The sequence below is a fragment of the Otolemur garnettii genome, unplaced genomic scaffold (genome assembly GCF_000181295.1).
Source record: "Otolemur garnettii isolate 467f Iridium unplaced genomic scaffold, OtoGar3 scaffold00053, whole genome shotgun sequence".
Taxonomy (NCBI): Eukaryota; Metazoa; Chordata; class Mammalia; order Primates; family Galagidae; genus Otolemur; species Otolemur garnettii.
This window is the reverse complement of record NW_003852448.1, coordinates 2,937,239-2,952,570: the sequence shown is the minus strand read 5'-3', so window position 1 is coordinate 2,952,570 and position 15,332 is coordinate 2,937,239. Positions and strand designations below refer to the sequence as shown.

Genomic DNA, 15,332 nt, shown 5'->3' with positions numbered 1-15,332 from the left:
CAATGAATGCTTAAACAGGTCTAATTAATGGTGAAATGAGAAAGCAGTTGACTTATATTAATTTTCTAAGTATGGAGAGCTTAAGTTTAGAAATTCACTGGTAGTAGACTGGTGGTGTTTACTGAGAGCTGCAGAGAATCACAAAATGAATGTTTTTTATGTTAAAACCAAGCTGCATTTTTTAAAGACGTAAAGCTTATAAGCAAAGTATACTCAATGAAATTTATAAATATACAGATTAAGTTTTCTTATTATTTTTGTTCTAAGTGGAAATTTTTCATGTCAAATAGATACAGTCTGTTTTTTATAAATTTCTCCAAAGAAAACTTTAAATTCAACAATTTGAGAAAAATGTTTACTTTTGTCTGAACACAGACAATCTATTGCCATACACATAGTGCATGTGAATATATACATTTATACATGCGTTATGTTCAGGTGGGCCCATCTCATATCTGTACAAACTTTCACTATTCTGCCCTAGTGGGTGACACAGAGTATGTATTCATAGTCTGTAGCCTTTATTCAGTGGACTTAAAGCCAAGAAACCATCCCAACAATTATTTACAATTTAATAACTGATTATCAGATGATATTACACTGCAAAACTATTCTTACATCATGAATGCTGATGCTGCGAGTTTTGAGTATTAAACTGGCGATTTTATAAGTCAGAAGTTTAAAGTGGCGCATATAAAAGTAACCAAAGCCTGAAGAATATGGGAAAAGAGGGTTTGCTATCGCTCAGCACTAATATTTTTCATAAGCATCACAAAAGCACAGAGAAGTGATATTTGAAAAAATGCTTTAAAAAAACTGAGTGTACATATAGCCTATAAGGCAAAATCTAAGTTACAAGTGCATTCAACACTGGCAACTATGTTAGGAGAGGTACCATGGACTCACACACACAGATGCTGTCCTGACGCTGTGACTACACGATACTTCCCACCACAGCTTATTATACTGTACAGGAGAAGATATTTCTGTGGTTTTCTACCAAAGTTCAGGGTTTAAAAGAATTTAGTATTTTTCCCTGGGCTCAAAGTATAATCAATATCATCCTATATAACATAAATGAGAAACTGTACTTTGGGCTTTTTTTAAAAAAGAAAATAAAAAATATAATTTGCAATCATTACTTTCCAGTGTACCTACAGCAATAATAACATCTACAAGCAGTTTCTATCACTTATGAAAACTGCATTTTCTGAAAAACCTTTACTTAGTACCAAGGATGTCTTTCAAGGAGGCTTCTATATCCTGAATAAAGTATATAATAGGATTTAAATCAATCTTTAGAAAGTCCTAAAATTTGCCTTTTCTAGCATTTTCATATCAGTTGAAAAAAACTTTTCAGATAGATAATTCTATTTACCAATGTGAACAAATGTGTCTATGAAAGAATGTGCTGTTCTGTACATCGCTAAGGATCTGCGTTAAACTGGAAACTAAGGGGTGGATCAGAAAGTTAAATTTTATAAAATAAGAAAGAGCAGCACTAGCCAAGTTCTTAGTAGGTAATAGAAAAAAATAATGCTGAGAGGCCCGGATCCTAAATATGAGCCAAAGTCAGTATGAAAATGCTTCCACGCCTGACGGGAATGTCGTGAGTCTGCAGGTCTCGGGGCTCCTGATTGCAGAGCGGGCCACCTGTGTGTCACAGTGCTTTCTGATGCCCATTTACAGAAGGCTTGGTTGCTTCTGGATCCCTTGAAGTATTTGATAAGTGAAGTTTATGAAGCCCTGCAGAGAAATCAAGAAAATGATGAGAAATGATGTATTGCTGAATGGCTGGGCAAAGGGGCGTGGTAGGGGAAGAAGAGAATTACAAAGTAGTGTCAGGCTCTGTTGTGACAGCTGTGACGCACTGGCCAGAGGCTCTGAAGAATGCAAGACTTCCTCCTCCCACTGGCATACTCCCTTGGGGTGGCCTGAATGGAAGACACCACAGCAAGATCTCCCTGTCCAGGACAGCCTTCTTCAATGATGGACAGACCACACATGAGTATAAAGGTCGGTCCCCTTCTCCTCAGTTCAGTCGGGCTCAGAAGAGTCACGTGTTAGGCACAACATCACAGAGGGCTGGCTGCAGCTGCTGATGCCAGCCAGCGAGGTGCCGCCCCCATACGTGCAGGGTCCCCTCCCATTCCTCAGCCCCTCTGTTAGACTTCCTTCTAGCAAGTTTGTTCCCATCCAAAGTGCACTTCCCAGGGAAACTATCCAGAGATAGGTTATGTTCTCATTTTTGTTTTAAAATATGCCCACATAGGAATGATAGTGATATAGAACTAAAAAGAAAAAAATTTAAAAATTACCATAAACAAGAGAAAAAATGGCAAAAGAACAAATTGAACACAAATAATCTTTCACTATTCAAACGTATTTCACAAAATAAAAAATTATCAGTCTCTTTTAAATTTAAATTTACCTTTGTATCATAGAGCAACTATTTATATAACATACCTGATATACAGGAAGAAAAGGTAGAAGAAAATTTAAGATTTTATGTGGTACTAGGCTTTAAGCACTTTAACAAAGACTAAATACAACATATAAGGGTACAGTTGTGTTGTGGAACTGCGGAGATACAATCTGAGAACGTCATCTTCAGGCAATTCTGGCACTGTGACACATCATAGTCTACCTACCAAACCACGGTAGTACAGCCACTCTAGCATATCCAACGATCCCACACCAACCTAGCACGCCCTTCTAGGCTGCATGGCAAAGCTAACTGCCCCAGGCTGCAGATCTGCACAGTGTGGTACTGCACCGAATGCTGTCGGCACCTTGTGTATCTGAGTACATCGACACAGACACATAGAAAGGTGATGCACTGTGCTGTGATGTTACAGTGCCCACGTACTAGGCAACAGGAATGTTCCAGCTCCAGTACACTCTACTGGGAGCCCTGCCGTCGTCGGTAGCTGACAAAAGACTGTCATGTGGTACATGACTATTACATGAGCTGCACATCTATAGGAAAGATTGGGAGGAAGTAATTTTCATAAGGCCCAGACCTTCTTGACACCTCAAATGCTTACTTGGAAAAGATTTTTCCCCTAAAATTCCAGTTGGTTAATCTACCTGACGACTAGGCAGCTTTGTATCACTCTTCAACCAATACAGCACTCCAAGTTATAAAATTTCTGTCACCTGCATCTTTTAGTGAAATAAAAGACAAAATTGAGCCTCTCTATGATGTTTGAATGGGAAGGAAGAAAAGAAATCAATAAAACATGAACAATGGTTCTGTTCCCAGGAACAACCAAACTGCTGAGTGACGGCAGGAACCCAGAGCTGCGAGAGATGGGAGTGCGCTTAAATAAAGCTTCTCCGAAAAGGGGCTGAATCAAGAGAGGGTCAGTGAGGTAGCCGTCGACTGAACTGAAACAGAATTGCCCTTTCAGGGTAGATTTCTTGAGTTCACTGCTAAAACCTGGTGCGTTCTGAAAAGTTACAACATCTCCCTTCTGCAGACAACTCTAGGAACAACTGCCTGCATTACCACCATAGCTAAATTGTGAGTCTTTATTCTGATATTCTTTATTGCTGATATTCTCTGAGATGGGTACTATTATTATTAAAGGATGTAGTAGCAAAGGGTTAGGAAGGAAACTAAAAAGGAGATAGTTACATCTTATAATCAAATTATAACTCTCAGTGAAATCCAACTGAAGATCTCAGATCATTCAAACATCGCATATACTCAACAAGAATCTCTCCCTAGGTATAAACTGCTCCCTTAGCACACTCCAAAGAATAGCAGAAAATCTTTCAGGAAAAAAGTAAATCTATATGGTAGAATCCAGTTTTATATAATTTCTGAGAATTCAACTGCCTCTTATTATCAAAGAACTGACACATTTAAGACATTTTACCTCTCGTTAAGTTATATTTTACTATTTAGCAAAGTGATATCCAAAATACCCTACGCAAACGCTAAACTTAGCACAATCATGTGTAACAATCTCATTTAAATTTATCTGAGATTATGACTGACTAATCTTGCTAATATTACAACTGAGCTAACAATTAAGTTTTGATTCTCTATACATTTGACTAAAAGGACTGTTTGAGTCTCATTTCATCTTGCAGTTTTAAATTTGGCCAACTTTATGAAATTTAAGCATTAAAATCTATAAATCATCTGGTGCTTTAGCTAAAAGATGGAACTTTTCCTTTCAGGCAATATTTCATCAGCCATCCCTCACAAGGCATATTCAAAGTAAAATACATATGGATAGATGATCTAAAATCTTATTTTCCTCCCAAAGGTCACCATTTTCAACATTAAGGTGGGAAAGCTTGGTGATGTATGAAGCTTTATTGCTGTCTATATAGTTTGCTAACTGAAAATTAGACCAATCAGGCCTGAAACAATAACTAAAAGCCATAAGCAACACCAAGTCTAAGCATTCAAATGGTGTCACTCAGATAAATGAGCTAATGTCAGGGTTTTCTATCATTTTTACAACAAATCACAGCTCTTCCCAAGAGAGTTTATATCGTCCTGGTCTCTTAAAGTATAAAGCCTGGAATGTGCTGAGCACCAATGTAGAGACAAGTTACACTCACAGATCACACTCACCATTTACGGACCTGCCAGCTCTGAACAGTGCTAGGACATATGTGACTCGTGGAATACATGACCAAAATGCCCTCTCTCCTGTCGGTGCCAACAATGTTAACATTCTTATCCTGAATTATTATTTGGCTTACTGAGAATTATAGGTTTATATGAGGTCTGACAATAAAGTATGTGAACTCATCCTAGAAAAAGTGCTACATACCTCATTGCTGAGCAGCCCTACAGCCACCTCAAGTACCCCCTTTAGGAAGCTGGGCACCAACACCAGCACCTAGTCCACCCTTCAAGGTAATTTTGGAACTCGTTTTCTGGAATAGCCATCAGAGTTGTCATCGTATGAAGGTGTGACAATTGCGTTTATGAACTCATCCTAGAAAAAGTGCCTTGAAGGGTGGACTAGATACTGGTATCAGCACTTCAAAGGTGATCGCAGTGATAGTCAGCAAAGACATGTGCAGCACTTTCCCTAAGATGAGTCCACAGACTTAACTGTCCGATTGTGTACTTATAAAATCCAAGCTTCAAAAGAAGGTTTAACTAGAAGGTATCACAAAAAATGAGAGTTGAACACAGTGCTTCCCTTGCCATGATCACCACCAGCATTGGCAGGGCTCATGCTACTGAGCTCTCAGGATGTGCCAGGCACTATTCTAAGGCCCCACAAAAATTATGCAGTTAATACTGACAATAATCCCACAAGGAAGAAGGTATGATCACTGTTTTACAGAGGTGTGAGGAAGCTGAGGGTCAATGAAGGGAAGTCATTTTGTACGAAAAATCATAATCAATTAGTGGTAGATCAAGAATTTGACCTCAAAGGTTCCACACATTTGGAAAACTAAATAGCTAAAGATTTTAAATTAACTCAAATGTCAAAATTATTAATTAGCAGAAAGAAGAAAAACACCCACAAAACTGAGGCTTACCCAGTGCCTTGAAGAGCTCTTCTCGTACAGCAGAGGTGAACTTTCTGACCAGGCACAATGTCGTCACGATTGCAAAGAGCAAATTGTAGGATAAAACAATATAGAAATTCCCCAGCCAATTAAACCTTCCAAAGTCTCCAAGTAGATCAAATCTAGTGATTCCTGTTGAAAATAAATAAAATAGCCCTTAATAAAATCAGGTAAGATATATTTAATTTGTTATAAAGTACAAATCAGATCAAATTTCATGGACTTTCTCATTTCTGTTATGTGAGATGCTCTAATGAATGAATTCCAGTTTAAAATATAAAATTGTTATTCAGTGCGGCAACCAGAAGCTAGCCCTAACCTACCCTCGTGTGCCACAGTCACGCACAAGTAATGAGCAACGAGGCCATAATGAGCCGCCCCTCGGGGTTGAGCAGAACGCAGCTCCCGGGGCAGTGGGCAGACGCATGCGCAGGGAGACCAGCCAGCTGTGACTGAGCGAGTCCTCGCACCTCGCCTGCCGCCCCTCTAGTGAGCTGCCTGCCTTGTCTCCTGTCTTCATCTTCCTTGCAGAGGAGGCCTCTAATTCCTGTACTTGGAACAGCTGGACCCTCTGCAGTCCTCTGCTCTGATTATGCTTCTTCGTCACATACATTACCCATTTCCCCCCTTTTTGGCTTCCTTATTGCCTGTTTTCCCCACTAGAATGTAAATTCTTATAAGAACAGGGATTTGTCTGTTTCACTCCTATAATCCCAATGCCCTTATACATACTTAATATTTATTACATAAATGAAAAAATAAATAGGATCATTTCCTTTCCTGAAAAAAAGTATTAGTCTCAATTTAGTGCTATAGGCTTGTAGAGTAAAGGGCAAAGCTGGAAATGCAGTAGAATGATATTATCTATCCATTTAAGTTATTTAAATTCACCTATCCACATTTTTAAATGTCTTATTTTTAAAAATGGCTTAGTCATTCTATTTAATGAACTTGTGTCCCAGGTCCAATACTTAATGGGAAAAATATGTGAATGGTGGGATTTTTTTACATGATAGGTAAATAAGTCACATCATTCCAAGTGACCAGTCAAGAGACAGTAAGATTGTCAACATTCTTCAGAGAAGAAATGGAGCTTAGGGACTATATAAAATTTAAACTACAAAGGGCTGGAAGAAATAATAACAACTGGCTGGCAACTGCCTACAGAACTGTATAAACAAAATTATGTAGCACATTTTTTGGGTTAAACTCAATTTCACATTATCTGGTGTTCACTTTTGAACTTAACTGTCACCCCCACGCCAAAGCAATCCCATCGCCCACTAGAGATGGCCTCCCAAGAAGCAACTGGAAACCCTCCTACAGAAACAGCAGAACACAAAAGATTTCAAAAGTAGCTCTTCTGTAGTCACTTCTACCCAGGGGCAATGTATTTGAATTTGAAAGAGAACAATATGCAAAACACTTTTAGAAGACACAAGATTAATGAAAACATACAATAAAACACCTTTGTAAAAAGCTTAAAACCCAGCTACCAAAAGATCAGGCAACATTGCCAGACAGAGAAGATGACCATCTGGGCTGCAATTCTTCAGCAAAAGTCTTAAATAACTCTACTTCGTTAAGAGGAATACACACCTAATTACATACTTTATTTTACAAAGAAAATACCATTTAATTTAGCCTAGAAAATCATCCATAAATAAGATATAGTCCTACTAAAATAAGCTTCAGTGGTTTCAGCCCAGATATCCCAAATAAGTAGTTTATTTGATCTTTAGAGCCAAAGATAATTTGGTGAGAGCTTCTCATACCTTCTCACTCCTTTGAGAATCTGGTGAGAGCTACAGATCTTCTCCCAAGAAACACACTCATATGTACACATACACACAATTTTGCATACCATGAAGCTCACTTATGAAGGAAGTGATAGGTCCCAGAATAAAACCCTACCTCAGATGCTCTTGATCATATACTACCATTACGAAAAACAAAATTTGAGCACCTATGTCCAATCTATATGTATTTATTTATAAACTATATATGTACTATTTACTGATCATATACATATCTTTTTAACAAAGACATTAAAAACTACAACAATAAATATAAGTTCTAATATTTTCTTCACAGTTCAGTGACTTTGTGATTTCATGGGGATGCACAAATTCCACTTTGAAAACTACTTGTATATGGTATGTGTGATCCAACCACCCTGAACATGACCCATGTTCTGTTCTGACGGCATCACCACCTCAGAGTGAAGGCAGAGGACAAGCACACAGTCACTACAGGAATGGAAGGCATGTCTGGACAGAGAAAGTGCTTTCATGAAGACTGCTCAGTGGACTCAACTTGGTATCTTGAGAGTCAGGGTCAAGCCCAAATATGGAACACCCAGACAATACACAAACCAAAGTCTCTACTGTGATGTGTTTTGGTTCCAAGGAAATTTCAGGTTGACTTCATAAACAGAAATGTAGGAGCCTATTGCCACAGTGCACTGAAGAACTAGAAAAAAAATATTAGCTCATAGTACTAAAGATACTGTTTTCTCAAATGATTTAGTATTTTTAAAAATCTAACTGATGTTGACTGACTGAAAGATTATTCTTGCCAACATACAATTCTTCAATTCTTAAAATACTCTAAAAGACTGAACAGCAAGAAACTGTAAGTACTTCTCTAAAATTCTGTCTGACAAGTTTTATCATGATAATAATTAAACTATGAATTATAATTTTAAAATTTAAAGTCCCAACACTTAAAAAAAGTAGCCATGCTTAAATAAAGCTTTAATGTAATTAATACTTATTCTAAAAGTATATAAATAAACTTCAAAATTTACATATCTGTACAAAGGTAAAAGGATATTAGGAAAGCAAATTTTAAAATACGACTAACTAAGCCACACTGTCTCTGGATTATCTGTCAATAACAAAACAATCTTCATGACAAATATCAACTTCCTCCACTAGGAGTCAACTGAAAATGTCTTATGCATAATTTCATCAATAATGATCTTTTTCTATTTGTACCTATAAGAGAAATAACATACAGACTAAACTCTCAATTTAAGAAAGAGTTTGTTTCTCCAAAACAATATGAGTCAATAGAATTTATGTTCTTTCAACTTCTACTTTTAGCAAGAATACTCATATTCCTAAAGCAGTAAGAAGTAGTTTGACAAATGGGGTCAGGTCAGCTAAACAACAATGACAACTACAACAAAAAACAGCCAGACATTGTGGCGGGCGCCTGTAGTCCCAGCTACTCAGGAGGCTGAGGCAAGAGAATCACTTAAGCCCAAGAGTTTGAGGTTGCTTTGAGCTGTGATGCCACAGCACTCTATGAAGGGTGACAAGTGAGACTCTGTCTCAAAAAAAAAAGTAGTTTCAGAGAGTTTATAAAACTTGACATATAAAGGGATTATTAAAGTAACTTTATCAATACTTGGGTACGCTAACATGTGACACAAATGGCTGACATGAATATCCACGGTTTTAATGTAAGGATGCCAAAAAGAATATGTACATCTTGTTATAAAAACAAATTTATAGATTAAATGTTCTTTGGTGAAACATTAGGATTAACATACTTCTTTTCTCCCTCTGAACTCAAACATTGATTCATTTAAATTATCAAAAGAATTTTCTTTGGAAACAGAGTTCCACTCTGTCACCCTGGAGATACCCTAGAGTGCTGTGGCAACATCACAGCTCACAGCAACCTCAAATTCTTGGGCTCAGGAGATCTTCCTGCCTCAGCCTTCCAAAAAGGCTGCGCCACAGTGCCTAGCTAGCTTTCTATTTTTAGTAGAAATGAGGTCTCGCTCTTACTCCTGCTAGTATTGAACTCCTTAGCTGAAGCAATCTGCCCATCTCAGCCCCCCAGAGTGTTAGGGTTACATGAATGAGCCACTACACCCAGCCAAATTATTAATTTTATATTAAGTAGGTTTTCAAATTCCCTCCTCTAAACTAGACTTTTGAAATAAATTTAGCTTAGACAGTGTCAAAAAATAAATGTGACTTAAAAGGTATTTAGATAATAAAATCTACAATAACTTTTAACCATCACTAATTACAGGATTACTATAAACAGGCTTATCGCTAATTGTTTTAGTCATTGTAAAACAAAATCATTCAAAAACTAAAGTGAGGTTCCACTTTTGGGATGGAATGGGAGACTAAAGCAAAGACTTTACCTTTGACTAGTTTTACTGTGCAAGTATATTTTTGTTAAATTATATCAATTAGAAATATGCTTATTGACTTCAGGAGCCAGTCCAGATGGAGTAAAAGAGACCATATTCCCCCTCCTGCCTGAATAAACTGAAAAACTGAACAAATTATACAAAATAACAGTTTTCAAGACCCTGGACTTGAGGCAGTGAAGGACAGTAATCACTGAAAGGCCAGAAACAAACAAGGTAGGCCTCACCATTACCACAGTTTACTCCTAAGGACGAGAGCAGAGATGGGCTCCAGTCACCTCTCTGAGTTAAAGAAATACAGCATAAGGGTGGAACAGTGATCAGAGAGCTGCACAGAGCAGGAACCTAGCAGAGAAGTGACCAGCTCACACTTGTGGTGGGGGACACAACCCAGAAATGACACAGGTGACAGAATGAATTAAAACAGTCAGTATAGCCACATTGCTTATACATATTTCAAAAGCTAGAGAAAGGAAGATAGTGGACTGCAGCCAGCTTTCCACAGAGGCTCCCGTCCAGAAGGAGAGTTAAAAGACAGAAGTTTAGCAAGTAAGCCAATGCTTTGGAGCTGAGCCAAGAGATAATGTTGAAGAATGCACATTAACCCTGCTGAGGCAAGCTGCAAGCCCAAACATACAAACAAAAGGTACTAAATCCATTGCCAAGTGGACCAGGAGTCCCCTCCCCCATGAGAAGGGCTCACAGTAAACTTCATACAAACAAGTGAGCAGAGTTTAAATGTCCTCCCATTCCATCCCACGGGAGAGACTCTCTAAAAACTGGACCTACTACCCATACTAGGGTACCATGGCACTCTCCTGCCAGGCATAAAACTGTATATACTCTCTACCTGCAGCTCTGAACTCCTAGCACTCCCCTCTACTCTGACCCCAAGGTCTGGAAGCCTGTCCCCCATGGAGTCCACATTCTTGACATTTTCTCAAGAGGTGTGGACAGGGGAAGGGCCCTTGCTCAGCTGTGCTGATTCTGTGGCACAGGAGTAAGGAGAGGACAGTCAGCTGAGAGGGAACCATACAGGAGTGGCGGTGGTGCCCCCAGGCATAGAACAACAGCAGCAGTGGGAACAATAAGGCTTATGCCCCTGGGGCGGCTATCCCAGACAGACATGCTCAGTCTCTCTGGGCAACCAGAGAAAGCCACTGTACCTTCTCCAGTGGCAGCCACTGGCAGACGGATCTGGGATGTGAGTAAAAGGAGCACAGGGACTAGAATATGCATGCGCAAAGCCCGCAGACTCCCAGGGTGGGGCTGAACCAGAGGACTGCTTCACTGAGGCTAAGACACACTGGGCCCCCAGGTGATCATAGCTGAGACAACAGCAGGCAGTCAGAGGCTGGAACTGACAGCTCAGTGTGAGCTCTAATTGCTTGCTGCTGCCTGGAACAGAGTCGTGGTTTCTGTCACCTCAAGCAGCGTCTGATATTCAGGATAGAAACAAACTCTGCAAAGTTGTGCTGTTCTCCAGCAACATCAATCTGGGGTGGGGCTGGAATTGAGTGAACCACCCCAGCCTCCATTAAGCACCCAAGGTCGTCAGGCCTCACCTCCCCCTGCTGGATAGCTGCCGAGAACTGCAACCTGACTGAAGAGACATAGATCTCCCTCTGACTCAGGCAGGCATAAACCCCTGCGGTATACGCAAAACGTCTATATGCCTTTGGCCAAAAAAGCCGCTTGAGAGAGAGCAGTGAAAAAACTTTGTGCAGGCATACTTAAGAAACTGAGGCAAAATCTCATGTAGCCAGGTTAGTTGCAGGCCTAACATGAACAAGGCTTTTGCTGGAATAGCATTTCCAGACTGCGTTAAGGAATTAAGGTTGACTTTATAAGGCCTATGAGAAAGCCCTTTGGAACACTGGCCAGATACCCATCAGTAACCTTTCCTGATCTATGGTAAGTGACGAAGGTTGCTTACTGACATGTCTGGGTTCCTGATCTGTGGTAAGTGATGAAGGTCACCTGCTGAACAGGTCTGGGAATGGTAATGTCATACAAGTATCTAATGGCACAGATGAAACTTGAGCTCATGAAAGGCTTTTGAGAAGTCCAGCCTGAGAATTCCTTATAAAAGGCTCCAGCAAACCCCTCCCTGACTTAAGGCCTACATGGGAGCAGAGGTTTGCACACAAACTCCTATATGCCCAGGAAGTTTCTCTATGCTTCGCTTAAAGATTCAAAGTAACTGCCTCCAAATGGCATGGTCAGTAGAACATACATTCAAATTGTCTCTTTCCCCCATAGCCTCAGGCTTCATCAGATAAGATCAAAGAAAGTAATAACTGACAACATGTTCTTCATTAAGTTATGTTAAACTGGGTTATGTTGAAAGGGTTATGCTTAAAGGTGTATGTTGGGTGGATTATTAGATTACCAGGGAGGAGCTACTTACAGGGCGGGTGGTCATAAGCTGTTTAAATGGATCAATGAGGTCACTGCTGCATTGTGCTCATGTACAAAATTCCCTATATAAGCCAACTGCAAATAAAGAAGCTCACCATTTTGCCTGAGCGATCAGATGGTCACCTTTATTTAAAATACAATTTCAATAAGCGTGCTTATTCTTCGCCACATCGCTTTTCTGTGAGACCCTTACTGCAACACTGGGGCATCTGCTCATTGTGGGGAATTGGGTCACAGCTCTGTGGGGTTATCAGTGACTGGGTGGGACAGAGGTGCAAGGTGGGGAAGGAGGTATCAATCTTTCCAGACTAATTTATTTGCTGGGTTGGTCCATCTGATCTCACGAAGCACTGGAGCCAGTCATACCCAAGCTGCCAGCAGACCCCTGCTATCTAGTTGCCAGAGGTCTTTTGAACACCCCCACCTGAGACCAGTGATGAATGGGACAATGATTTGGACCTCTTGAACTGGGCCAATCACCCGAGAACTCTCCAAAGTGGTACCCTGTGTGTGTGGTTGTGGGAAGGTGTGATTTTCCTTTTCCAATTGTTGCCTGTGGGGGACAGGGTGACGTAATTGCTGGTATTTCTCCACAGCTGAGACTTCAACCCAGCGTAACTGATTTACTTGGGTAGAACAGAGACCAGCTGAAAACAAGACAGAGCAATTTAGCCCCACCAAACCAAGGAGGCCCCCAGTGTCTCAGGCCATAGCACTGTATAGGTCCTTGGCAAAGCTCTAGGAGAAAAGGTACCAATGCCAATCCCAGTCTTTGGGCAAAGGGCTAGTTAATCACTATTCCTGGAGCTGCCAACACAACTTCTCCTTATCTGCTCATCTAGCCAAAAGGTGTAAATTAAGCATGGGGCGGAATCAGCAGAAAAACTCCAGTAACATGAATAAATACAGTAGACCAACCACCCCAAGGAAGGATATGGCAGATGCAACTGAAGATCCCATCCATACACAGATGGCTGAGATGTCAGAAACTGAGTTCAGAGTCTGGATAGTAAATAAGATCAACAGAATGGAGGAAAGGAGGGAATCGGAATTTTAAGGAATTACTCAAAAGATGTCTCAAGAATTCAACGATTTCAAACATAAAATGACCAAAGATTTTGACACATTGAGGTAAGAGTTTGCAGCCCTCAAAGGTCTGAAAAATACGGTAGAATCCCTCCCTACCAGAATGGAGCTGGCAGAAGAAAGGATCTCTGACATGGAAGACATAGCTTCTGAACACACCCAAGCACTCAAAGAGGAAGAGAAATGATGAGTAAAAACGGATCATTCTTTGAGAGACCACTGGAATAATTCAAAGAAAACTAAAATTCGCCTTATAGGAATCCCTGAAGGTGATGAAGTTGCTTCACAAAACACAGAGGCTCTTCTTCATGAAATTATGAAAGAGAAATTTCCAGATATGCCAAGAGATTCTGAAATTCAGATAGCAGACAGTTTCAGAACCCCAGAACGACTCAACCCAAATAAGACATCCCCCAGGCACATCATAATTAACTTCACTAAAGTTAATATGAAATAGAAAATTCTAAAAGCAGCCCTACGTAAGAAAACCATAACCTACAAGGGAAAGAATATTAGAATGACTGCAGAGTTCTCTGCTGAAACCTTTCAGGCTTGAAGAGGGTGGTCATCAACTTTTAATCTCCTAAAAAGAAACAACTTTCAACCCAGGATCCTGTATCCAGCAAAACTAAGTTTCATCTATGATAGAGAAATTAAATACTTGAATAACATTCACATGTTGAAGAAATATGCCTTAACTAAACCAGCTCTCCAGGATATTCTCAGACCTATCCTCCTCCTATAACTTCCACAATTAATGTGAATGGCTTAAATTGTCCTCTAAACAGGCACAGGTTGGCTGACTGGATACAAAATCTCAGGCCAGATATCTGCTGCATACAAGAATCCCATCTTACCTTAAAAGTCAAATATAGACTCAGGGTGAAGGGATGGTCATCTATATTCCAGGCAAATGGAAAGCAGAAAAAGGCAGGTGTTGCAATTTTATTCATAGATACAATAGGCTTTAAACCAACGAAAGTAAGCAAGGATAAGGATGGCCATTTTATATTCGTTAAGGGTAATACTCAATATGTATTCATTTATGTAGTCACTCAATTATAAATATCAATACACCCAACCAGAATGCACCTCAATTTATACGAGACACTCTAACAGGCACGAGCAACTTGATTTCTTCCAGCTCCATCAGAGTCGGAAACTTCAACACTACTTTGGCAGTGTTGGACAGATCCTCCAATAAGAAGCTGAGCTAAGAAATTTTAGATTTAAACTTAACCATCCAACATTTGGATTTAAAAGACATCTACAGAACATTTCATCCTAACAAAACTGAATACACATTTTTCACATTGACTGATGGAACATACTCCAAAATCAATCACATCTTAGGTCATAAGTCTAACCTTAGCAAATTTAAAAGAATAGAAAGTATTCCTTGCATCTTCTCGGACCATCATAGAATAAGAGTTAGACTCAGTAATAACAGGAATCTGCAGACTCATACAAAAACATGGACACTAAATAACCTTATGCTGAATGATAGGTGGGTCAGAGAAGAGATTAAGAAGGAAATTACCAAATTTTTAGAACAAAACAATAATGAAGACACAAATTATCAGAACCTCTGGGATACTGCTAAGGCAGTCCTAAGAGGGAAATTTATAGCACTGCAAGCCTTCCTCAAGAGAACAGAAAGAGAGGACATTAACAACTTAATGGGACATCTCAAGCAACTGGAAAAGGAAGAACATTCCAATCCAAAACCCAGCAGAAGAAAAGAAATAACCAAAATTAGAGCAGAATTAAATGAAATTAAAAACAAAAGGATTATACAACAGATCAATAAATCAAAAAGTTGGTATTTTGAAAAGGTCAATAAAATAGATAAACTTTTGGCTAACCTAACCAGGAAAAAAAGAGTAAAATCTCTAATTTCATCAATCAGAAATTGTAAAAACAAATTATCAACAGACCCCTCAGAAATTAAAAAAATCCTTAATGAATATTACAAGAAACTTTATTCTCAGAAATATGAAAATCTGAAGGAAATAGACCAATACTTGGAAGCATGCCACCTTCCAAGACTTAGCTAGAAGGAAGTGGAATGTTGAACAGGCCTATATCAAGTTGTGAA

General features: G+C 39.4%; 1 protein-coding gene across 2 annotated transcripts in view; it reads right to left on the bottom strand.

Annotated features, from left to right (window-relative positions):
* Window positions 1-402: 402 nt before the first annotated feature.
* LMBR1 (limb development membrane protein 1) overlaps window positions 403-15,332 on the bottom strand; it is a 191,557-nt gene continuing 176,627 nt past the window's right edge. For both annotated transcript variants that reach the window (XM_023514439.1, XM_023514440.1), the window contains 2 exons: window positions 5,521-5,682; window positions 403-1,746 (listed from right to left, as the gene is read on the bottom strand). In XM_023514439.1, coding sequence (XP_023370207.1) covers window positions 1,661-1,746; window positions 5,521-5,682 — 248 coding nt within the window. In that variant the 3' untranslated portion in view covers window positions 403-1,660. The remainder of the gene's footprint in view (window positions 1,747-5,520; window positions 5,683-15,332) is intronic.